At 49.7% G+C, this 26718-nt stretch overlaps 1 protein-coding gene across 2 annotated transcripts; it reads right to left on the bottom strand.

Annotated features, from left to right (window-relative positions):
* Positions 1-1578: 1578 nt before the first annotated feature.
* On the bottom strand, positions 1579-21314 carry LOC144943263 (dual specificity protein phosphatase 10-like). 2 transcript variants are annotated; one of them, XM_078870599.1, is made up of 4 exons: positions 21061-21314; positions 15749-16722; positions 13800-14267; positions 1579-13012 (listed from the first exon to the last, which is right to left on the bottom strand). In XM_078870599.1, exons 1-4 carry the CDS (start codon positions 21273-21275, stop codon positions 12756-12758), a joined length of 1914 nt encoding a protein of 637 aa, XP_078726725.1. In that variant the 5' UTR covers positions 21276-21314; the 3' UTR covers positions 1579-12755. The 2 variants fall into 2 exon arrangements, with proteins under 2 accessions (XP_078726725.1, XP_078726726.1); XM_078870600.1 differs by lacking the exon at positions 21061-21314 and adding an exon at positions 17239-17668.
* Positions 21315-26718: the final 5404 nt, after the last annotated feature.

Raw genomic sequence — 26718 nt, 5'->3', positions numbered from 1 at the left:
AGAACTAGACACGGTTCGCTATCCCGGTCTGGACCACGTGGCTAGAGGCTTCTTCTCCCCGACGTTGATCTTCTTCACACCAGCAACACGAAGAACCTCGAGCTCCTCACGGAGCCCTCGTTACATGCCCCCGGGCTGGGGCTGGCTCCGCCCTTCGCCCCGCCCACCTTCCAGGTCTCTCGAGATCCTTCTCGAAGGTTCCCGAGAGCTCCTTTGGACCACGTGACTGCCCCACGGCCCCCGTCCACCGGTGGCCCCCCTCCAATATCATCCGGTCACGTGACAGCAGGTCAACCAGCGTATCGTGCCCCAACGTAACCCCGGCTGGCTGACTCTCCCTCTCGCTCCCTCACCGGGAGCCCGCACCGCACGCTGCTAGCGATGCCTCCGCGCTACCCAGCGCTCACCCAAGCCCCGCTAGGGCTGGTGGTACTACATCCCGTAACCCGGGCTGCCCATAATGACAACACATTACCCGCCGTGACTTCGCAAGCCCCGGCAACATAGTGACAAGCACAGTCACGACACCGGTATTGGTCAGTGCTCACTAACTGCACGAGACCGAGTCACGTCCCTGCCGTGACACTCAAAGACAACCATGTCCCAGCGTAAAGCCACCGTCTGGGCGGGACAGTCCCATGGTCGCAAAGGCTGCCTCGTCCCAAAGCTCTTGTGAAAGTTGGGTTTTGATTGTACATCCGGAGTGTCGTCGTGAGACTCAACTTGCCGTCGCTTCCAAACAGGATCGAGCTGTCATATAGAATGCATTAACAATGCAGCGGTGGTGGATGTTAGGGGCCAAGCAACCCAAGGAGGCAACTTTGTTGCCAGGGTGTGGTGTGTGAACTTGTCCCATGCCTTCAACTGTCTGGCCAGTAATAGCAACAGGAGACGGTGCGGTAATGGTAACCGGCACTTTGGTGCGCAGGACGTGCGCGAGATCTGTGACACTGACTGCCTGGTCGGTGCTGGCCAATGCAGAGGGAGGCCCACGTGATGGTGAAGAAGACCGCCTACCGTGAAGAAGACCGCGTCGTAGACATACGTCGAGGTCGGTGAACGGTCTACCTCCGACTGCCTCGCCAAAGGCGGGCGAAGATCTCGACACGATCCAGTCGCGAGCCGAGCAGAGAGGGGCCGGAGTGATGATGCACCGCCTTGACGGGACCACTGGACAAAGTGACCTAAGTGAAGGGGGAGTTTGTCGTCGATGCGAGCGCATGATGAGGTCGCAGCAGAGTGGGGATCCTGGCTAGTGATCCAGAAAAGGTCGTGGTGGTGGTGGTGGTCCAGTGGCTCTGCAGGCACAGTGCCTCCTGGTCTACGGAGTCAAATGCAGCCTCGATGTCAGGAAGTGCCAGCTCGACGAGAAGGCAAAGGGCAGGGAACTGCGTCGATAGTCGATCGCCCTTTGCGAACCCCTGGGTTGCCAAGTCGTGCCACGCCGCAAAATCATCTTTTGCAGCCAGGCAAGTAGGACGGAAGCAAAGTCCTATCCTGGAACCAACAGCGATATCGGGCGGTAGCCGAGATGCCCCCCCCCCCCTTGTTAAAAAAAAACACACGCCAGTCGTTACATTAACCACCATGACGAGGTAGTTTATTTGGGGAACCACACGTGGGTATGTCTGTGACGCCGATAACACTTAGCTTCACCGTGTGCGCGCAACGCGACGCTTTCCAAGTCACACGTAAATTAATAACGCGCACAAACCGACAATTCCACATCAGGACACAAAGCACCATTGTTTAAACTTCATCGGGAGTCAACTGGGATGTTACAAAACCCAATAATTTTGTATTCTTGCCCCAGAAATATAATTGAATGCGGTCATTGTCAAGATGCAGCACACACTGGAATGTGTAATGTTAACATTTACAACCCTCAATGTATCCCAGGGTAATGTGGTGGGCGGAGGGGAGGCAACGAGGTGGCCTGAACAAAACAGGAGACACGAATGCAAGATGCGAGTCGGGCTATAAAAACGTAACTACGCCGGGTACGAAGATGTCGAACGTGTTATATTGCTTGCTGAAGTCACCGGTTTACTTGCCCAGGTCACGTGCGAACCAACCTGCAACGAGCTCGGAGCGGCTGATAATTAAACTACTTGTTCACCCAAATATGTTTTGTCTTTACTTTTTTTTCCCTTCCACGACCACGGTTTAATCCGCAGAGCCGGGGTAACCCACCCACCCACACAGACAACGGAGAGTTAACCCGTGTGACGAAGCGGCGAGTTCCGGCAGACGAGTGAGAAGAATTTGAGGTTGGAGGTTGGGGGGTGGAAATTCGCCACGGAGTTCCGTGTCAAGCGGCCACCTCATGTGTCCACAGTTCTCTTGCACAGTGCCTTGAGTTAAAGCTCGAAGAAAGAAATCCTAAAGGAAGCGAGGTGAAGAATTACACTACGTAACACAATTCTTGTTCTTGGGTAGTGTTATTTCGTAATTGCCTATGCCTAAAAAGTATAGAAAATGGCTATTATTCCCCACAAATTCTGCTTGTGACCAGGACAGTGATATTTTGAAATTTACCTATTTTCCAATGAGAAAATGGGCGAATGTGGGTCTTTTCGTTCACATAAAGTCAGAAAAAACAACATATGAATCAAAATTAACATGTATTTATACTAAAGTAATACAAAAATGACTACAACATATTTAGAAGTGAGTTGTTTTTCGAGATTTACGATTATACTGTAAATCACTTTCACGAATCAGCCCCCAAATGTAGTCTCCCATCATGTTCTCGTTATACTGTCCTTGGTAGTGGCGTTAAAAGCCCAGTATATCCTAGTGGAACTGCTCGCCTTGCTCCTCCGAGTACGCTCCCATGTTCTCCTTGAATTTATCAAGATGAGCATCAAGGATGTGGACTTTGAGTGACATCCTACAGCCCATTGTGCCGTAGTTTTCACCAGTCTCAACCAGCTCCACATAGTTTTCGACCTAGTGATTGCCCAGGAAGCCACGAACTACTGCGACAAAGCTGTTCCAAGCCGCTTTCTCCTTACTAGTGAGCTTCTTGGGGAATTTATTGCACTCCAGGATCTTCTTTATCTGTGGTCCGACGAAGACACCAGCTTTGACCTTTGCTCAGATGGCTTAGGGAAGAAGTCTTGAAGGTACTTGAAGGCTGCCGACTCCTTATCTACAGCTCTGACAAATTGTTTCATAAGGCCCAATTTGATGTGCAGTGGTGGCATCAGCACCTTCCGGAGGTCCACCAGTGGCTCCCACTTGACGTTGTTCCTCCCCACAGAGAACTTGGTCCGCTGTGGCCAGTCCCGCCTGTGGTAGTGCGCCTTGGTGCCCCTGCTGTCCCAAAGGAATGCCACCATTTTGAAGTCTCCGATGACCTCCCAGCCGTACTCATCATAGTTCAAGGCGTCCAGCAAGGTCTTGATGCTGTTGTAATCCTCTTTGAGGTGCACCGAGCCAGGGGAAGAGACGGGTACTTGTTACCATTATGGACCAGCACGGCTTTGAGGCTCCTGGATGAGCTGTCAATGAAGAGGCGCCACTCATTCTGGTTACAGGCGATTCCCATTGCCTCGAACAGACTGGTCACATTGTGGCAGAATCAGAGCCCATATTGACGGGTGAAGAAGCTGCAAGGTGGTTGGCGACGCTTCCTCTGACCTGCGACTTGCACACTTTCATCCAACAAGTTCCACTGCTTGAGCCTAGATGTCAAAAGCTCGGTATTGGACTTGGTGAGACCAAGATTTCTGATCATGTCGTTGAGGTCTTTTTGGTAACATTTTTCATGGATATATTTTTTCAATAACATTGAAAATTGTAAAACATTTTAAAATAAAAAAACTGTTAAAATTTAAAAAATTATAACAAATTTTATAACGTAAAATTTCGAACAACAATTGTCCATCTTACCTGCCAGAGATTTTTTGCATTGCTCGCAGGTGAAATGAGCTGTCCAGGGTTTGTCTTGATCCCCGACAGGCATGCCGAAATATGCCTTGTAGGCCTCACACAGCATAGCAGATGCTTCCACAGAGTACTTTTTCGCTTTTGTCTTGATAAATTGGCCGCAGACAGAGCAAAATGTATCTGCCAGATGCTTGCAGCCTCTTGATGCCATCTCAGAAAAATGCAGATACGTTTCCACTTAGGCAGCTGGAACTAAACTGAACTGGTGGGCTTAATATATACTAGTATTTATATTAATGGAAAGTTCTAAAATGTTCGAAAAGTTACTCCAAGTTTACTCAGCACTCAATCTATCTGGAATGTTCTGGAAAATAGGTAAATTTTAAAATATCACTGTCCTGGTCACAAAAGAAAAGTTTGTGGGGAATAATAGCCATTTTTTCTACTTTTGAGGCATAAGCAATTAGGAAATAACACTACCCAGGAACAATATATATATAAATAATTGCTACACAGTGTTATAGAGCCTTAGCAAGGGTAAGGGCCAAACTTAAGATGGTTTGGGCACGAAAGAGGTGCAACTCGAAGGGCTATCGAGATGACACTGGGTGAGATAGAGAGAGGGTGAGATTGGAGGATGTGGTAGAATGCGATACGGGGGGGGGGGAGTGGATGTGACGAGAGAAGAGCCACAGGATAGAAAACACAAGGAGAGAGAAAATCCCAACAGCCGCCCCAAAGCAAAATTGGGACCTTTGGCTTAGATGATGCTCAAATACAATTGTACGTCTAAAGATATTCCGCTCATCCAAAAGTTGTCTCGGCTGCTGCCCTACCTGCTCGCGATGTTCCCATTCTCCATCCTGGGTGTTTTCGACAGCGAGTGAGAGCTGCACCTCTATACACGATGCTAATAATGCAGCCAATTCACAGATTTATTTTGTCCCTCCCAGTCCTATTTGTTACAAGTTGTTCCATCGGCGGCCCCGTCACCAGACAGACATTCCCATTCGGAACTCGCTTCGTGTCAGAACGACCCTCAGCAGACGTCACGCCTACTTCTGAAGTACCTTCGATTGCCTCATCCCACACGTCCTACATGGAGTGTGAAGGCGATAGAAACCTTCTCTATTTATGAACAAAACATGAGAATTTCTCCACAATTGACTGTCGCCTGATGAGGCTGCTTATAATGATTACTTGGCGAAACGTCACAGTAATCGAATTGTAAATGTTGTGGGTTTACTCTCCAACACACTGGCATGCTAAACTAGTAACTCATTATTTACGTAACAAATCTTACTAATTGGCTGTGTTGGGTGGTGGCGGGTTTAACGACGCATTTATATTTAAGCGATCTAACCCAAAAAAAAAACTTTATTATAGATATTGGTCGCAAAAGTCTACTACATGCTAAACAGACACCACAGGGCTACTACCTCTGAGGCCCTGTGATCATATAATCGGCCTCTTACCAATTCGCTCCTTTGTGCCATGTAGAAAAATAAACAAAATTGTTTTTTTTTTTACCAGGTAAAGCCCAACTGAGATATTTCGCTCGTTTTTAGAAGTGACCTGGCTATCGCAAACAATAGCTCAACGAAGTGGCAACATCACGTGGAAATGTATAGCAGCCAAATACTCTAAACGCATGTTGATCCTAAATGTGAAGGGAAAAATCGGACAGCCTGGAGAATATTCCATGCGACCACGGGGAGGACAATCAAGACTCCAAATATACAGAAGGCGTCATGGTCGGGGTCGAACCTACGACGTCCTGTATACCAGGCGAGGTAGTTAACATCTCGCCACCACGGCGCCCTGGGTGGTCCTTGCAAGGCAATCGCCCAAAAGTTTGAACTTTCAGAGCAGGAATATCCAAAATATGAGTAAAAAAGACATGTAATGTATTTTTTGTGTGTGTAGTCATTGGTGACCAGGCTTAGACCATACAATTACTAAACTAGAGACCCCAGTTAAATCAAGAGCGGCCAATACCCAGAATCAAACCCAGGGTCTTCGTGGTTTCCGGCTCAATGTGGAAACATTACGAGCCCCCTGAGCTCGCCGGCCACCTCTCGGTACAGCCGATTCACGCCATACATTGGTGGCTATTTCATAGCAAACTCTCCCAGCAATGGAAGTGTGGAGTTAGGAGTACTCGGGCATAACTACGCTTCAAGGCCTGGTAAAGTCCACGTGCGAAGAGCACGCACACGTTTCTAATGGAAGACAAGCGATTAAAAATTGTGGCCTCTTGCTACAATTTGATACATTGCATTGCGTCAATTTCACATCTAAATAATGTTAGCAGCCACGGTCAATCCACTGCTGGATGAAGGCCTCCCCCAAGCTTTCGCCATCTCTCGCAGTCTTGCGACGCACAAATACATCTATCCACCCGTCCCATGCCGATGTCATCATTATGTTGAGGAGTGGAGTGCTGACGTCAGGTCACGCTCGCCTCGGGGGGAATGCCGTTAAGGTAAAGTGACGTCATGCCCCCGAGGTATTTGAGGAGAGACTCGTGACGTAGACGAGGTCTTCGCCGTGAGCCAGAGGAGTGAGCGTTAGGGGAGTAGGGGGCTCCGGCATAGAGGGTTGAGAGCCAGGCTAAAGGGGCTGCTTTACCCGGCTGGACGCGTTGGCTGAACCCTCGGTCAGTGCTGTGGGAAGAGCCCGATAGCCTGGTGGGGTGTAGGGAACTCCCAGTATCCTTCCCCTGGGGAGATTAGTTAAGAACTCTGTGTTAACCCCTTCCCCCGAGTTAGGCGCAAGCCCTTAAATAGGCTGGCTTCAGCGTCCTTCTTACCACACAACAACTACACCCTGGACTAATTCAATTGGAAAAATCGGCATCATTAGTGGACACAATTAGTCATATTCTGTTTTGATTGCATAATGCCCTGATAAAAATTATCACCAGTAGAAGAAACAAAGAGGAAACTGTGGTTGTCGGGAGTTTATATTTTCATAAAACGGGTTTAGAGAAGATGTAAAGGAGACATTGAATTGGCCGTGGCGTGCCGACTCAGCTGATTGCGTGCCAGCCATCATGTACGCATGTATGTACCATGTGTACACACGTATACACATGTGTGTACACATGGTACATACATGCGTACCATGTGTACACGCATGTGTGCACGGTTGTGTCTGGCAAAAACAACCCCCTACCTCCTCGTTGGTGCCGGACGGCAACGCTGTGGTGGGCAGTGCCGTGGGGGGAGGGCCAATTTAGATTGCCCATTCCCCTCGTGGCGTTTGTAACCACCACAGCGGCCAAATGGGGGCTCTGGACGGGTGCGAGGGGCTGGTAACCCCTCCACCTTCAATTAATTGCCACAAAACCACGACTGAAAAATGTAATTAATAAGCTTGTGCCGGAGACCCCGGGGGGACAGGCGTCTATGACATCTCCTAGCCAAACCCCATTTGGCAGAGCAAGGAGACTGAATCCTTACCCTCGGGGCTCCTCCAGAAACAAACAAAAAAACACTACGGGTGGTCACGTGGAATGTTCGAATGCTCACTGCGGAGGAGAGGCTGCCACTCCTCTGTCGGGAGCTGGACCGGTACCGTCTGGAACTCTGTGGTATTCAGGAGGTCCAGTGGACCGGTTCCGGCTCCTGCCACCATGAGGAGTGGAAAGTCCTCTACTCGGGGCAGGAGACTGCCAAACAACAGGGAGTGGTTTCTTCTGATCAAAAGAATGAAGGGGGCATGGGAGCATGGCGGTGAGGTGTGGGAAGCTGTAAGCCCCAGGCTACTTTGGGCTCACCTTCCCATCAACCAGAGGCGAGGAGTGGTGGTTGTGGTTACTTATGCCCCCACCGAAGACGAACATCCGTGGAGGGATGCAGGCAAGGCCGATGAGTCAGATGCCTTCTATGACCTCCTGTCACAGGTGCTAGCTAAAGTGGCCCCTCGGGATAGAGTCATCTTGTTGGGTGACTTCAAGGTCCAAGTTGGTCATGATGCTGGCACCTGGTCTGGAGTGATTGGAAGGCATGGGCCAGATCAGCTCAATAACAACGGCAGGAGGCTGCTAGATTTTTGTGCAGTCTATGGGCTTGTAATTACCAACACACTGTTCCGGCATCGGCGCATCCACACATCATGGATGCATGCCGGGTCTAAGCAAGAACATCTGCGGACTACATAGTGACGGAACAGTGGATGCGGACCCATGTCCTTGACACCAGGACCTACCGTGGAGCTGATCTGCTCACTGACCATCGACTTGTCATCTGTAAGATGCGCCTGCCATTCTTCCACTCCAGTGGTGGGTGTACACCCAGGATCCCATTCAAACCCATAGTGGCATGGTCTCAGCTAGCTGATGAAAGTTGCAAGCGAGAATTTCGTCCATCGCTTGCGGCTGGGGTTGGCATCGTCCACCGCTCCTGCTGATGTCGAGGGGAAATGGGCGAGGTTTAGGACTGCGGCTCATGCGGCTGCTTTAGGTACACGGTCCAGACCTCCCCAGAGACCCTTGGCTGATAGAGGTGTTCAGGCTGGCTGAGGAAAAGCGACAGGCCCACTCTCATCGGCTACAGCATCCCACGTTGGAGAATGAGGAGGCTTACCGCAGCCTTCGCTCAGAGGTTCAGAGAGCCGTGAGGCGCTGCAAGGATGGGTGGTGGTCGCGGGTTGCTGAGGAGATGGAGTCTGCCTCAATGGCCCGCGATCACAAATCACTCTTTAACTCCATCAAAAAGTAACCTGCAGCGCCATACCTATTACCATCATTAGGGGAAACAACAGTGATCCAATCTCCGACCCCCCAGGAACTGGTATGCAGATTTGCTGAGCATTTCTGTGAGGCATTTCTGTGAGGTCCTGGGGGAGGGGAAATCCCTCATCCTGGAAAACGTGGGACAAAGTGGGGATAACCCTGCTGAGGCTGCGGTGCCTCAAATATTGGAAGAAGTCACCCACTGTGAGTGGCTGACTGAAGTGCCATCTGTTGAGGAAGTACTGAAAGCAATCCGGTGTCTGAGATCAGGAAAGGCACCGGGCAGAGATGATCTCTAAAGTGAAATGCTGAGGGAGGGTGGCGTTTGTGCACAGACAGCCCTACATGACATCATAACAACAGTCTGGACCACTGGACGGGTTCCGCAGGATTGGAAGGATGCCCTGGTGGTCCCCCTCTTTAAGAAGGGGGACCGCACAGACTGTAACAACTACAGGGGCATCTCACTCCTCAGTGTGCCGGGAAAGGTCCTGGAAAGGATTATTCAACATCGCCTTGTTAGGCACACTGAGGAGAGGCTTGCGGAGCCCCAATGCGGTTTCATGAAAGGGCGGTCCTGCACAGATGCCATATTTTCTGTCCGTCTGCTACAGCAGAGGTGTAGGGAATTCCAACAAGACCTACATCTCTGCTTTATTGACCTGGTCAAGGCCTATGATACCATCAGTAGGCCTAGGCCTGGGTTGTTCTTCGTGCTTTCGGAGTCCCTGACCCTCTGATCATGATCATTAAGGACCTTCATGATGGTGAGCGGGCCTGGGTAAAACTACGTGGCGAGGAGTCGGAGCCATTCCCTGTACACTTTGGGGTTCGTGAAGCCTTCAATAACTGTACCGGAGGAATTTACATCTGGTAAAGATGCAATGGGAGGCTGATCGATGCCTGGGTGCGGTCAAGGGATGGCTCTCTATTGCTCAACCATGTTATGTATGCGATGATCTGGTAATTGCTGCTCACTCAGAGGAGGAGTTCGAGGCACTGCTGCTGAACCTGGAGCTTGCCACTAAGAAGTAGGGCCTTACCATCAGCCCCACCAAAACTAAGCTCCTGCCTGGGTATTTTGTACCATCGGACACTCCACCCCCACAACTCCCAATTGGTGATGGGGCAGTTGTGGAGAGAGTGGAGAGTTTCCCATACCTGGGCAGTGTGCTCATGACCAGCTCCGGTTTGACAGCAGAGGTCTCACTCCGAATCAATCGAGCGGCATTATTTTTTCATCGGTTGCGTAACGCTGTGTGGAAGCTACCTGGTCTGTCGCTCCGCACGAAGCTTCAGGTCTTCTCGGTCACAGTCATTCCCTCCCTTCTCAACGCTTGCGAAACGTGGACCTGCGTCTGCCCCGTGACCTCGTGCCAGCGGGCGTTCGACACTTCACGGCGGTTGTTGTTGTTGTATACGCCGCGTGTAAACGTCGTGCTGGGTCACGCCGATATTAGACGGGCGAACACGGGGACCGCGGCCAAGATAAATAATTAAAGAGGACGGCTGTAATGGAGACAGAAAAAGGGAGAAGACCCGAGGATTGGAGGAAACCGAAGGAGATGTGTTCAGCGGGAAATAAGGAGTGGAGAGAGACTGGTGGAAGGTTCCAGAAGTGGGGGAGAGAGAGGAGAGAGAGAGGGGTCTGGGTCAGGAGCACGAGGCTCCTGGATAAGAAAAGTGGCTGAAGGAGTTTCCTTCGAGTGCGGGTTATTGAGTGCCCATTATTGCGTCACTGACTGCGGGTTACCGAGGGTGCATTACTGGAACTGTTACCCGCACGACTTTTGTGGACTCCCTTTCGCATGTACTGCCATTCACCGTAACTCGACATCATTGGCCCACTATCTTACAAATCGTTATTCCTTCGATCATACGCATATGCTTTACGTGGGCGTATGGTACGTGCTTGCCTGCGTGTGTGTGTGTATGTAGATACCCTGTCTTTATATGTACACGTGACCTGGCATTGCTAATATCCTTACGCCGAGTCGTAATGATTTTGGGCACCGGTTCAATTTTGGCAACTTGGGGCCACAGCACCAACGTACACCGAGCCCCCATGCTATTGCCAGTGATGTCCCAGAGTTTGTGGTAATGCCTATTAAAAAAGAAATACACTTATCTCTAACCTGTAAGAGGCATATCATCATTATTATTAAATAAATATGAGTTAATAAATAATTTGTAAAATATATTTCTTTAGAAAAAAATAAAACAAAAACATTAATATTAAAATATAGATTCAATATTAAAATTATACAAAGCAAATAAATTATATATTTTTGTGTTACAAAAATTCAACTTTAAAAAATATACAGTCCAGTATATCTGGTGTATATATATACCAGGGGTGTTATGTGTATTCTGAGCCACGGAATGTTTCAGCTATTTCTGTTAATATCAACATTCTGCAGGCAGGCGTAACGGGAAGGGTTAGCACTATAAACGCAGCAGTGTCACAAAACCCTCAAGGGGCGTGGGAAACGCGTCGTTGAAATTCCTAATATCATGAAATGCAACCTAGAATCTGTGACAGTGTAGGGCGACCCAGAATCTGTGAGTGATGGACAACCCAGAATCTGTGACAGCGATGGGCAACCCAGAATCTGTGACAGTGATGGGCCACCCAGAATCTGTGACAGCGATGGGTGACCCAGAATCTGTGACAGTGATGGACAACCCAGAATCTGTGACAGTGATGGACAACCCAGAATCTGTGACAGTGATGGGTGACCCAGAATCTGTGACAGTGATGGGCGACCCAGAATCTGTGACAGTGATGGGCGACCCAGAATCTGTGACAGTGATGGACGACCCAGAATCTGTGACAGTGATGGACAACCCAGAATCTGTGACAGTGATGGACAACCCAGAATCTGTGACAGTGATGGGCGACCCAGAATCTGTGACAGTGATGGGCGACCCAGAATCTGTGACAGTGATGGACAACCCAGAATCTGTGACAGTGATGGGCGACCAAGAATCTGTGACAGTGATGGGCGACCCAGAATCTGTGACAGTGATGGGCGACCCAGAATCTGTGACAGTAAAGGGCGACCCAGAATCTGACAGTGATGGGCGACCCAGACTATAGTCAGTGGTCCACGTGAGCGGCCCCTCCTTCACCTCAGAGGGCCGCAAGCTTGACATCGTGCTTGTGCACTAATCATGACCCCACGCATAGCCCGAGAGACACACTGAGATCAGGCCACCGTGAGGAGCTCCTCAGGATGCAGGTTGTCCACCACTGATGTACGAGCTTATTGGCCACGCAACTCACTAATGCATTGTAATGCATTGTGGGTATTATGTAAAAAAACGATGAGACGTGGCTTTTCTGCATCACGGAATAATGATGTTAGATTTTAGTCCATCGGCCTATCAGGGTTCATGTACCAGGGTTTTCCAGCAGTATTTGTCTATGCAGGCAAACTCTGGACAGGCTTCCAGCAGAGTTAGGCCTGTTGCTGCTCGTTTTCCCGACTCTACTAATTACACTTAATCCGCAAGAGCTGTAATATAGACCGCACTAAGTAAAAAAACCCAATCCGACAATGAGTTTGTTTGGGCAGTCACTGGTGACCGGGTTGAGACGTGAAAACCTGGTTTGATTATAGGTCGGCTAAAACTCACGGTGGAACCCAAGATCTCAGCATTGCCAGACGCTGCTCCGACGCCGTTATCAACCCCCATGGCCAACTGGCTACTTCCCCGTGGGGGTTGCCACCTCTCCCAGTTTACCAGAATCGTCCTCTCAGATAGCTATCCTGGGAAATCTATCAAGCCTTCCCAGGGCATTAAAACCCTCCTCTTTTTTGCCAGCCGCATAATAATACACCACCCAAGACGATGTGTCTACTGGTGGACCTCCCCACATCTGGTATCGTGAGATATTCCTCCTCTCGCGGTATGTCCTAGTCGTTTGGTACCTTGAGGAGGTGGCAACCCCCACTTCCCCGGGCTGCCGTGAAGTTCGGCACCCCTGGTTTACACGTACGTATGTACACGGATGTTGAACTCCTTTCGCACCGCGCAGAGCCAACCGTGCTAATCGGAGGCACACGGCGCGATCCCGCCAGCGCGCGATCCCGGCGGGGCTGGCGCGCCGGCGTTCGGCTCAGGGCAGCGCGCGCTGCGCCGGCGAGGAGACCACCGCATTCCTCTCGGCCGCCAGCTCGCGCTCGTACAGCAGCAGCTGCCCCATGAAGCTGAGGTTGGGTGCGACGGCGGCGCGCCGGGCGCGCACGAAGGCGTAGGCGTCCGACGCGCCCAAACCGCGGAGGCGCATCACGTAGGCGATGGCGACGGTCGGCGAGCGCGACACGCCCGCCTGGCAGTGCAGCAGCACGCTGCAGCCGCAGCGGCGCGCCTCCTCTGCCGGGGGGGTGGGAAGGGGGGGGGGAGGAGGAGACGAGCGGCGTGAGGAGACGACAACGGCGGCGGCGAATGGATGGGAGAGCGCGGAAGTAAAAGCAGGCGATGTGGAAAGGGAGAATGGAACGAGAAGACGAAGTAGGAGGAGGTGATTGGAGAAGAACAGGGGATATAGGCTACGAGAAGAGGAATAACTGTATCGGAATAAGAACAAGAACACCGCAGGAGGAACGGGGGAAAGGGAGGTGAGAAGGAAAATGAGACCTGGGAGGAAATTGGTGGAGGGATAGGAGAGCAGGAAATGATGAATCGGAGAAAAAAGGTAAATAGATCCAGAGAAGAGTTGGAGCAAATTAATGAGAAAAATAGAAACGAAAACAAAGCAGCTAAAGATAAACAGACGACTAAGAATATAAGAAGCAAATCAACAAAGAACAACAGAAGAATAGCAATAAGATGGCATAAGTACAGAAGAATAAACTAAACAATTTTTTTATTTACCAGGTAAGGCCCACTGAGCTATATACTGTTGCTCTTGTTCAGAAGCGACCTGGCCACAAATGGTAGCCCAACAAAGTGGCTTATTGCGTGGAAATCCATAGCAGCCAACATAAGAACAAACGGGGAATTGTAGCGGGAGCAACGGAGAGAGCAAGAGAATAATAAAACAGAACGAACCGGACAGGAGCTAATGGGAAAGCCAACGAGCCGGAGAATGCGAGTCGAGGCAAAATAACCGCGACTCTCCCTCACGGCGCGACCGCTCACGCCTCCCCTCCCCTCTCACCTATGAGCAAGAAGGCCGGACGGAAGTATTGGCGCAGGTCCTGGCCGTGCGTGTCGCTCGCCGGCAGGCGGCGGTACGCGATGCCGCCGGCGCCCGCGTGGTAGTGCGGCACGTGCGCCGTCACGTTGAGCACCAGCCCCACGTTGAGGCGGCGCAGGGTCGGGAGGTCGCGCGCCGCCCGCTCCCCACCCACGAACAGGTACGGCAGGAGCCGGGACGCGTCGCTGCTCTCCTGCGAAACTTCGCCGCCGACGGCTCCAGCCGCCGCCAAAAACCCCTGGCTCCGTGCGGTGGTGGCGGTGGAGGAGGTGGCGCCGCTACGCTCGTCCGGCGGTGCGGATGATCGCAGGAGTGCGCCGGCTCGACCGTTGACGTGCGCGTCAAATGGCGACGTCGCCTCGGAGACATCTTCCACCCCGTGGTGTTCGCAGAGAGACTCGTGCAGCGCCCGAAAGTCGCTCAGCCCGCCTTGATTGTCAGTGGCAGAAACGGGGGAGGGCAGGGTGGGGGTAGAATGACAGAGAACATCAGGGTGGTGATGATGGTGGTGATGATGAGTGGTTGATGGTTAGAGGTAAAACTAGACCGCCAAGATCTCCAGTGTGTTTTCGGTTTGTGCTGCGTTGTTGTTCGACGTGCTGGCAGCTTCTTCAGCAACTAAATTTCGAGTTAATGAAGCAACATGTCGGACATCACGGCGAGCGGCATGCTGTAAGGCCCGTGAAAACTATGCAACACAACAGCGAAAACCTACACGGGAAGGATAGAGCAGCAAGTGACTATACAATAGTGTGTGGTTGAACGGACTTATAATCCAGCGCTTTGGAGATAACAGGTGCTGAATCAATGCAATGCGAGGTGACAAAGATACGGCAGTACAGAAAGTAGGTTCAATAATCAATTTTCAGACAAATGCGTGTTATCCCCTTGTACGTGTGAGATTTCTCCATGCAACTTGGTGAACACAAAATATATTGTCTACACATGGATTCTGTAATGCATTTGAATATGAGTTTGTCCTCAGAAGTAAGATGACCCCTTCCAGTTGATTGGTGACTGGACTGACGATCTCAGCCCGGCCACAAATGAGACCCCCCCAGTTTAACCGCAGACGCCTGTCTGGATTCGAACCTAACTCCTCAGCCATGCCAGCTCAGCGTTGTGAGCCCTGAACCATCCAGCCAACTCAAGATTCGAACATGACATCCTCAAAGTGCGAGCCGATAGCTCACCCTACCAACGATGCCACTCGTTCGGACATTAACTATTTTAATTATTTTAGTTTGACCAGCTAAGGCCCACTGAGCTATGTAGCTCTTTTTCAGAAACAACCTGACCATGAATGATAGCTTAACGAAGTGGAAATTGATTGCAGCCAAATACTGTGCTCTCAATGCATGTTTCTAAATGTGGGGGGAAAATCCGGAGAACCCAAAGAAAAATCCACACGACCTAGGGAAGAACACGTAAACTCCAAATATACAGCAGGTGATAGGGGTTTCCTCCTTTTTTCTGACAACAAAACTGAAACCACAATACTTTCAGTCAAAATGCAAACAAAAAACCACACCAAGGGACGGCTATCTTAAAGAAAGCCGTCCCTTGGTGTGGACCAATCAGTTTCAAGGACAATGCATATATTATCAGTGTGTTTTTTGTTTGCATTTTGACTGCAAGTATTGTGGTTAATGCAGACATGAATCCTTGTAAAAAGGTTTCAGTTTTGTTGCCAGAAAATAGGGGGAAAACCCTATTATTATATTTTGGTACTGGCAAAGGAGGTCTAATGATATACAGCAGGCGTCAGGGTCGGGATCGAACCCACGACCTCCTGTATACCAGGCGAGGTATTTAACAACTCGCCACCATCGATCATCGACTGACGGATGATCAGGGGGAGCGAACGCCCTCCGTCGCAACCCTCGTCCGTCGATCGATGCTGCGCGTACCTCTAAGCACAAGCGGGTCGGCCCCCTCCCTCCGCAGGCTCTCCAGCACCAGCTTGAGTGCCGCTGCGGGGTCTCCCGAGCTGCCGTCGTAGAGCACCATGTCCCGGCGGGGCGGCCCTGCCGCCGCCACCGCCGCCGCCGCCGGCGCCGACGTCGACGAAGCCTGCGCCAATCCTCCCGCCGCGTCCCCCGTGGCGCCAGCCGGACCGTCCGCCGTCGCCGCGGCAGCGGGACACACGAGCTGGGTGACGCGCAGCTTGCCCTGCGCCAGGCGCCGGCGGGAGAGGCGGTCGGAGCAGTTGACGTGCAGCGCGCCGCGGATGTGCGAGCGCGTGTACTCGCCGAACGGGCGGCAGTCGAGCAGCATGGGAGGCGGGGGCTCGGAGCAGCGCAGGCGCTCTGCCAGCTCGTGCGGCCAGATCGGGACGTAGTCGCACGCCGCGCCGCCGCCACTCGTAGCGATGCCACCTCCACCACCGGCACCAGTAGCTGTAGCGGCAGCAGCTGCGACACCGGCCGGGCCACCACCTCTCTCCTCCCTTGTCTTCTCGGCGTTGGCTGCGGCTGCTGCTGCTGCCGCCGCCGGTGCTTTTGACGACTTGGACGATTTGGCCAATTTCGATTTGGCCGACTTGGAGGATTTTGACGTCGCTCCAGACACTGCTACAGTGGAGCTGGTGTTGGGAGGCAAGCGAGTGTCGCTGCTGGGCATGGCGCTCGTCAGTCGGGCGCTGGCCGGGTGTGGAGGCGACAGCGGCGGCGGCGACGACGGCGTAAGGTAGAATGGCCAGCAGGGGTGTGAAAGCTCGGGTGGCTGTGCGGGGTGGTGGGGCTGTGCGGGGTGGGGGGGCTGTGCGGGGTGGTGGGGCTGTGCGGGGTGGTGGGGCTGTGCGGGGTGGTGGGGCTGTGCGGGAGGAGTGGGCATGGACTTGCGGAGGAGCAGCGCAGGAGGCATGTGAGGACGTCGGTGGAGCCTAGGACACACAAAGATCCATCCGTGTAACCTCCACAGACTGTTGGGTTAAGTGCTGTAAGCAAGCTCCTATTAAGGCCGGAATGGCACACAAGGTGAGTGGTGTGGTCAACACCATGCCTGGACTGCATTTGTCTACCTTCTTCTGATGTTTACACACCGCACCAGGTGCTAATTTAAGGCCGAGTTGACCTATGGGAGACCCAGGACTGGCTCACTTATTCGCCACTTATGTTTGCCATGGCCAGAAATCAAACTCGGGTCGCTGGGTTCGTAGCGCAGTGCAGCAACCACATGAATATTCATACACGTTCGTGGCACGTAACCAACCAGTCACAACATTTGTGGAATCATTTTTGTTCATCACAATTGATAAATATTGTAGAAATTTGAAGGCACTTGGTGCTAAATTGATCTTAGATATTTCCTAACCACTCCCTGGTTTTGTGTTGCACGCGGTGAAACAAACGCAATAAACAACAAAGGACAGCTCACAAGTGCGCCTGCTGTCACAAACCTTAAAGCACGGGGCACACATAATAACGCCGTCATTCACCGAGGGCATCTTGGATATTCGCCATTGTGAAGTTACTCTCGAAGCGTCCCACCGGCTCGCTCGCCGAGCTCGATGCGAGCGCGTAGAGTTTAACGTCCCCGACAACACCCGCTTGTCGCAAGAAGGCGACACAATCAGACGTGCGCCAGCGCGAGTTCGCCGCGTCCTGAATTATCGACGAGAAATTGCAATGCCGCGGCCATTAAATTGAGGAAGTCGCCCTCCAAAATGTTTTTTTGCCATATTACTCACGTCAACTTGACCATAGTTTCCCCTACAAAGGGTGACGAGTGCACAGAGTGGAACAACGTGGAAGTCCAGAATAAACACCACATTCGAGAGGCAAACATTGCACGTCCTGGCTCTGACATTCCTCCTTGGAGACGTAGGTTGTAATCATCAACCGCATCTGAACATCAACAGGCTGATGTGCATCTCGATTTCAGAAATGTGAAATTAAAGACGTGCCACAGTAGCGCGATTGTGGCCATGCAGCCCAAACTATGGACCACACAGTAAACCCATTGTACCCTGCACTCCTTCAATGGAGGACCAACAGCAAAACGACAACTCTCTCTCTCCTGAAGCCCTCTCAGCGTGGCCAGCAGCAGACCCTCAACACCTGGTATACAGGAGGTCGTGGGTTAGATCCCAACCCTGGTGCCTGTATATTTGGAGTTTGCATGTTCTCCCCATGGTCACGTGGATTTTTCTTCAGGTCCTCCAGTTTTCCCCTCCATATTTAGAAACATGCGTGTAGAGTATTCCGCCGCTATAAATTTCCACATAAGCCACTTCGTTGAGCTATCATTTGTGGCCAGGTCACTTCTGAGAAAGTGGGCCTTAAGTGGTGAAATAACAAAAAAATATTCAATAGTTCAACAGAAGATAATGAAACCAGAGCGATCGGCGAGGAAAGATGCAGACGAACTCGGTGAATCCACAAGCCGGAGACTCTTCCCACGGATGATCAAGAGTTAGCCGTGTCATACAATTTGTATTTTAGGTTTCACAGCACACACATCACTCACAGCACACATACACAGATGTAATTCCATGAATATGCAATTTCAAATAATACATTACAGTGATTATATTTCACAAAAATGTTACGTGTTTTCTATTTTAATGCGAGTACCGCATACGTCTACGCAAGATGTTTTAATTCGTATTATTATTCACGTGTGTATATTTTCAGCGGTGAGCTCAACACGTGATGTAGACATAGATTTTTCATACACCCCTGACGGTGACATAATCATGTCGACACACATACATCAACATAACACAACAAGTGTTCCCCATTTCTCTACCAAATGAGGAAACACAATACGACACAGTTGGCTTTTTTTATTTACAGAAACTAGAAACTTTAGTACTGTTCATAAAAAAACACAAATAAAGCACTGAGCCAAAACCAGTGAGATCCGTGATTCAGATCCACGTTTCAGCCACCTGCGATCAAACTGTGTTCTCACACGCAGAGTTCAAGGTCTCGGCCCAGTCATCACCAGCCAGGATCATCATTAATTGAAAAACTCATTTTTTTAGAACTGCTTTTTGCGTTTAGTTTGTTGTCCTTCCCGCTCACCTCCAATTCGCACGGTTGGCTACGTACGGTGCGAAAGAAGTTCACTGTACATGCATTCAATTATTCCACTTCTGGGTGAAGGACTCCCCAAGGCTGTCAGCAACCTCTCACGAATCTACGACGCAACCGATGCCCCGAGCTGCCGCTCCGTCATTATTCTAGTGACGTGTTCTGCCTAGGCCCATTCACTTTTCTTCACAGTTTGAATTAACAATTCTTTATCCTGCCATTGTTCTCTTATCCGTGTGTTAACCTTTCTGTCACTCATAATTCCGAGCATACATCTCTCCTTCACGCTTCTTGGCAAACGTTTCCGTTTGTTACATTTTCATCATTTATGAGCTACGTTTCTGGGTTTTTTTTTCACTTCAATAAAACGTCACCTCTGGGAGTAGAATAAATACATAATTCTAGATTTGAAGCTTTCGTGACTGCAAGATTTCATATTCTTAGGTTTTTTTCGGTAAAGTCACGTAGGTAAAAAAAAATCTAAATTAAAATTAATAAAAGTAAAATATTTTATTTTTATTTTACCTTTATTAATTTTAATTTAGATTTTTTTACCTACGTGACTTTACCGAAAAAACCTAAAAATAAATACATATTTTGACTGCTTTGCGACAGGCAGCTGTATACGCCAGGATGCGGAAGAAAGTTCAGTACCACTAGCATGAGTGTGCGGACACATAAAAGGGATCTCAGAAGTAGTTACGTACTATCATCTTCTGCGGGCTATTTCATAAATCTGTGGATGACTGTTCTGGGAAAGTTCCGAATTGAGTCTCTCACGACATGACGCCGTTAGCGCGTTTGGCAATCAAACTCTTGTGAAAAAAGACCAAAAATTACGTATTTTTTAAACACAATTACATTTCCGAATAGATGAGCTTTGAAAATACTTATTTAGCTGCTGCTTTGCTCAGAGCGCTTGACTCACAATTTGAAGATTGCGAGTTAAAATGTTTGCTTGGTCATCGGCTCAGTTCAATATTCATGGACGACCATCAACCTCCACCGCAGTGATGTCCTAACCCCATCAACCCGAACCTCCGATTAGCACGGTTGGCTACATTCAGTGCGACAGAAGAATGGATACAATGGGTACTATAATAACAACAAACCACAAACACCATCAGCCCAATACCACAATCCAAAATTCACCACGCAAATGTCAAATTTCCACCACTAGTTGAGGGCTGGGTATGGATATGACCACCACTACAATGAATGACTGTGCCCTCTTATCTATGGTACTATAATAACCATCACCACAAACAGCATCAGCATTACACGACGATACAAACCGCAACATCACCACCACCACCCAGCACCACTTGCATCCCACCCAGACACCACCTCCACGACCCCACGACCACAATAACTACAAAAACACTTCAGACGCGACTACCACAAGCAATTACAACAACCACAACAGATACCATCATCATGCATTACGGATGTCACCACACAAAAACAATGCAGCCCATATACACTACCGCCACCAACCACAATTACAATACACCAACATCAACAGGAAAACACCACCCCAAACACAAGCAATACCGAATTGGCACGCCACTGTTGCCACTCCAACAAACAACGAAATTTACATAACCAGTCTCAACCGCACACAATACCAAGATAACATTACCACATAAACGATAAAATACAATTCCAACCACGATTTTTAAAGATACCAACCCCACCACCATCCCACCATCACCACCTCCAACAACAACACAAAACAACACCAATGGCAAACCCGTTACAACCACAATCAACACCACCCTGAAACCACCATCACTGCCACCTCAACCACAATTACACACAATAACACCACTCAAAATATCACCACCACGCTCACAACATCGCTTCACCCCATTAACACCAAACACCGCAACCACAATCCCAACACGCTGCCACCACCACCACCATCCCACAACCACAACGGCCACCACCATCAACAAAACATCATCTTCAGCCATGACCAATCCACTGCTGGATGAATGCCGGCTAACCACCCCCCTCCCCAACCGATCGCCATCTGTGCTCTCTCTACCATTGAGACGGGATTAGAGGGAGCAAGGCGAACACGTAAACACAGCCACAGCAAGCCGCTCTGAAACTCTCACCACCACCACCAACATCATCATCAATCACAGCCACACCACCGATGCCACCACCACCACTACCTCGGCACCAGCACCACCAACAGCACCAGCAGCAGGAGGAGGAGGAGCAGGCCCCTGGGTAGTCGAAGGGCAAGGCCGCCACAGGGCAGCCCTCCTGGCAGAGAGAGAGAGGAGCCCCCCACCCCGTAACCCCCACGATGTTTATTATTAAAAGGCGGCGGTGATGGTAGTGGGGCTCCGCTGAATCCTCCTTCAGCGCGGCCCGGTGACATCATCGGCAGCCAATGGGAAGGGCGCGTGGAGGCGGCGCGTTACGTAAGAGCAGCCCCCATCATCCCTCCCTCCTCATCATCATCCCTCCTCCATTCTCACCCATCCTCCCTCCCTCCTCCATCCCTCCCTCCTCCTCCATCCATCCTCATCCATCCATCCCTGCTCCTCCCTCCTGATCATCCCTCCTCCATTCTCATCCATCCCTCCTCCTCCCTCCTCATCCATCCATCATCCCTCCTCCCTCCTCCTCCCTCCTCATCCATCCTTATCCATCATCCATTCTCATCATCCCTCCCTCCTCATCATCCCTCCTCCATTCTCACCCATCCTCCCTCCCTCCTCCTCCATCCCTCCCTCCTCCATCCATCCATCCTCATCCATCCATCCCTGCTCCTCCCTCCTGATCATCCCTCCTCCATTCTCATCCATCCCTCCTCCTCCCTCCTCATCCATCCATCATCCCTCCTCCATCCATCCTCCCTCCCTCCTCCCTCCCTCCTCCTCTATCCTCCATTATCCTCCCCCCCCATGCACACGGCTGTCACGCCGGGCATATGTCGCAGCAGCAGCAGCCTCCTACTAAGCCACACACGGGCTAATAAACGCACGCGTACACTGTTCACAGATTAAAACTCGCCCCCACATTGTAATACGGTGTTACAACACACACCGCAATACCCGCAGCTGCACGCTGCACAACAATATTGTCTAACACACACACACCGCACAGTACTCTACGATGTACACACTACACACACGATAGCAAATTATACACACCATACCATATCATATACACACCATAAATACAGAATAATATACACGCGATACAACACAACACAGTATTATACACACACCACATTTAACACGCACACTACTACAACCCCACACTACACACAGCCAATTCAACACGGCACACACTACCCCATACAATACAGTGCAGTATAACACACACACACCACATTCAATAAGGCAGACCACGCACACACACCCCACAGAGATGTGCTGTGACACATGTGTTGGGTGTGTGTGTGTAGTGTGACGTCTCCGTGTATATTTATACACACCACATTGTCACACTTTACACTCCCCCCCCCTCCCACATATGGCACAGCTGAATACAAACACTGCCCACCACATTCAACACACCCCAGCATATGGCAGAACGCGATAGACGCATGTGGAGGTCAATACACACCCAACCACACCCGCTCCCATGCAACACTACACACGCTACGCACCCAATTCAACACAAACACACACACCTCATTCAAAACACCGCACTCCACACACACAAACCTCATTCAACACAGACTCATATGCACACCCCAACCCCCTTTGAGCCACAGACCATTATATTGCTGTGCTCGTTAATGCATTCTTTAAAATGGTGACATCCTTTCAATCTCGATTTAAAGCTTTCGTGACTGCAGGGATTCATATTCTTGTTTCTTTCGGTAAAGTCACGAAGAAGGATTTCACACCTGATGATGAATGCTTGTGTTGCAGTCGAAACGTCGTGAGAATTTAATTGTTTTATATTTTTATTATTTTATTATTTCCCTTCTACGTGACTTTACCGAAAGAACCAAGAATATGAATCCTTTCAACCATTTATATCTGCTGGACATTTGAACGTGTTGCTTAAAAGCTCGTCTAAATTTATCAATTACCTGCTGACCTAGAATTGTGTTTTTTATATTTCACCATATCGGGGGGTTTTTTCTTCCTGGAAATGTTTGGGCGATGGTGAAGTGAAAATTGCATCCGCACCGACCGACCTGCGTTGAGTAAAAGTTATTAAGGACACGGATGCCTGGTGGCGACGGGGTGGAGAGGTGTCAATTCGAACGAATTAATGCAACCTTACACCCCAAATCTCACCAATGGTGATTTCTCGCCCATGTCTGAGAGCCCTCCTTGTGTCTTGGCTCTTCCATTCTTGCGCACGATGGCAGCAATATTTGTTTTTGGTGAATGCCAATGTCGATGTCTGATGGCCAAAACCAGAGGGCTTCAGGAGTGTAGAGTTCGTGTGGTGTTGCTGTTCCTCCAGAAATATGGTTTACACTGCGGTCCATAGTTTGGGTTGCATGTTCACAATCACGCTGCCGTGGCTTGTCTTTAATGTTACGAAGGAGATGTACGCCTTGGCCTATTGGTGTCAAAGCCAGGAGGTGCGAGGTTTGGGTCTCGATTGAGTTGTTTATTGTGGACGTCCACGTTACACTGCTCGCCGACGTTCTTGCTGATCTGGGTGAGATCCTAGTGTAACGACTCTGACGACGATGTAATAAGAGCCACTTTATTGGAACACAGCCACAATACGGGACCTGAGGTTTCGTTCTTGACGTCAGCTTCTAATTTCCTCCCCTTTTATATTCCCCAAGCCCCTTTTCTGAAACCTTCATGTCCTTGTTTTTTTCCTTAGCCAATCCCTGTCCTTCCCCTCTCACGGATCTTCTCTGTTGTTTTCAGCTTAATTCCGATCAAATCTTATTCTCTCCAATCCCTTTAAGAGGCTTCCTCCCGAACAATCACCCTGGAGGCCTCTTTCTACCAATCGGAGACCTTTGTTTATTTTCAAATCGTCGTTAGGCTTTGGGATCATTTGTCGGTCATCACACTTGGATGGTGACAGCAGCACGATTCCAGAAGGCGGATCGGAGAATGGAGTCGGCACGTGATTGCTGCCTGCTGCGGGCTTCATTAGACGCCCGCCTCTCATTCCTTGCTCCAGTGCCCAACCCACCAATCACCGTCTCCATCTCTGAAGCTTTTACAGTTGTCCAGGCTTGAGCAAGTGGCTTAAACCAGAGGTCGCAACCGGGTACCCGATACCCGTACCCTACCCGATACCCGGCTACCCGTACCCAGCTGGGTACGGGTACGGGTAGCCGTTTGCGACCCTGGTGCGGCCGGGTACGGGTAGGCCGTTAGTCACTGGTGAGTAACCGTTTGTCACTCATTTCGGGTAGGGTACGGGTACGGGTAGAGAACGGGAACCCATACCCGGCCGGGTACGGGTACCCATTTGCGACCCTGGTGCGGCCGGGTACGGGTACGGGTAAGGAATCAAAACCCGTTTGCGACCTCTGGCTTGAACTCCACGTTACGACGCGGTGCGTCTATTCCACGGGACAACTGGTGACGTTCCACAAAGTAGAACCCACTTCATTAACCCCGTAGAGTCGGATTGACAATGGGCGTTAGCTTGGGTAGTAAAAGTCTGAATGATTCTTCTGAGATAGTTTTTTGAACTTGAACTCGCAAACCTTCAGATTTTGAGTAAAACATTCTGCCACAGCGTCACTGGGTCGGATCGGTTCAGTAATAATGTTGAGTGATATGATGCACATCGATCGCATATAGAATACACACTTAACCGAACATTTATTATACACGTTCAATTTTTTTTCTTTTAATATAATAAAGCGAAACATACTGAACAGACCGTTTTGGCTTGGATTCAGGAATACGTATACAGTACCTACGTGAGCTAAGCGAGTCTTTAAAGGTTATAAAACCGCACATGAAATTTGGAACTTTTGGGCATTTTTCTCAATTCCAAAATGTTCAATATACAACATTAACAAATGCATGAACGTTAACGAAGCTGTATTGCAAACAGGCAAACTACTAATGTAGTGAGGAAAAGTGAACAACGCACTGTTAGGAATACAGCAAGGATCTGTTCATCGGCTTGATTCATTGATCGAAATTTATTCTTACAATCTCAACACACGTATCAAATCGTGCATACACGAATCGGTTGTGCACACACTACATGCTCGTGTGGTTTAATCTAACAACTGAGGGAACGAGACAGAACGAGGCGGAACATACGAAACAAAAAATATAAATTAGTGATGGAATCGTGACCCAGACTTGTGGCAATTCATCGAGCCGCAGGCAGCGTGAATAATTCAGCAGCATCGGTCCACTCCCAGACACTGCCCCATGAATCTGTTGTGCTTTGATTTTTAATCCATAATTTACATGGCAATGTATTTCGTCAACGGTGTGTCGTGATGCCAGAAGAACCCTCACTATTAGCCCAACCTCGTGCCACCGCCAGAAAAGGCAACGAGACCTGGAGCAATAATCGACCTGATCGAACCAAACACAAAAGACAGTGCTCCTGCATGATCTTCGCATGTCATTAATCACCGGCACCTTTGTGTATTCTTTGGTTCTTTCGGTAAAGTCACGTATAAAGATTATTATTTTATCTTTAAACGTGACTTTACCGAAAGAACCAAAGAATAATTCCTGCAGTCACGAAAGCTCCAAAATTAACCTTTGTGTATGTTGGCCTCGGTGCTGTGGCGCACCAATTTCAAGTGACCAGCGAAATGCCATCGTTTCTTTTGTGTGTGCAATCATTGGTGATAGCGTAACCTGTTTCCTACTGCACACCATTCTCTCGTTCCATCACTCTTGATTTCCCGCACCTCTGATTAGCACAATTGGCTACTTATGGTGCATATAAAGTTCACAATACTTGTGTGTCGAGATTCGTATGTGCATGGAAGACGCCGTGTACACCAGACCGTGTCAGCTGGCAAAGTTCAGAGACCCACCATGCCACCCACTTTATTAACGATCGTTTTGCAGGTGGCTGAGTGACTCAGTGGGAGGTGCCATGGCCGTGCACTACCACCAACCCGACCAATCCAGCATCTCAAACACAACTGGAACGAGGACAATTAGGTCGACTAAAACTCGCAAGCGTCCCCACATCATACCCTCCCGAAGGTGGGAAACCCCCCACTACAGGCCACGGCCAGCGTGACGTGGCTCAAGATGCCATCGATATCACCAAACCCCGCCCATCACCTCCCGTCCAGCAGCACACAAGTGTTATTGAAATCGTCGAATAATTAATGAAACTTCCTGGAAGAGAAATCGATTGCTTGCAATCCAGATTGAAAAGTAATTTCTTTAGAACTGCTTATTTTGTTTAGTTTGTGGTCCTTTCCCCGGAACTCCAATGAGCACGGTTGGCTACGTACGGTGCAAAAGAAGTTCAAAATACATACATTCTAAAGGCAACAAACCGGCCTAGACTCCGGCCCCTTTTTGGCCTTGGAGCAGATAAAACATTACGCTGTTAATCTATATCATGGTTTCTCAAACGCCAGACCTCACGAGCCGCCAGCATGGGTCTTTTAATGTTTACCAATCATCAGGTGCGTATAGTTTGTAAGCTGAATGTGCCATGTTAAAAGTGAAGTCTGGAAAATGTGGAAATGTGTGAAATGTTTTTGTTTTAAGGACTGTATTTTGAGAATCCCTGGGTTTGGAATTTCAAAGGCCATGAGACATTAATGCATATCATAACAGAAACACATTAGAGTATAGAGATGGAAACAAGTAACTGTGCCAAAAATTATCGAATGTACTTAATTTAGTGTCACACAGATGTGATAATAGCTCAGGAGATAG

This window comes from Lampetra fluviatilis, chromosome 30 (assembly GCF_964198595.1).
Source record: "Lampetra fluviatilis chromosome 30, kcLamFluv1.1, whole genome shotgun sequence".
NCBI lineage: Eukaryota > Metazoa > Chordata > Hyperoartia > Petromyzontiformes > Petromyzontidae > Lampetra > Lampetra fluviatilis.
The sequence above is the reverse complement of the archived record's forward strand: the minus strand, read 5'-3'. Positions and strand labels throughout refer to the sequence as shown.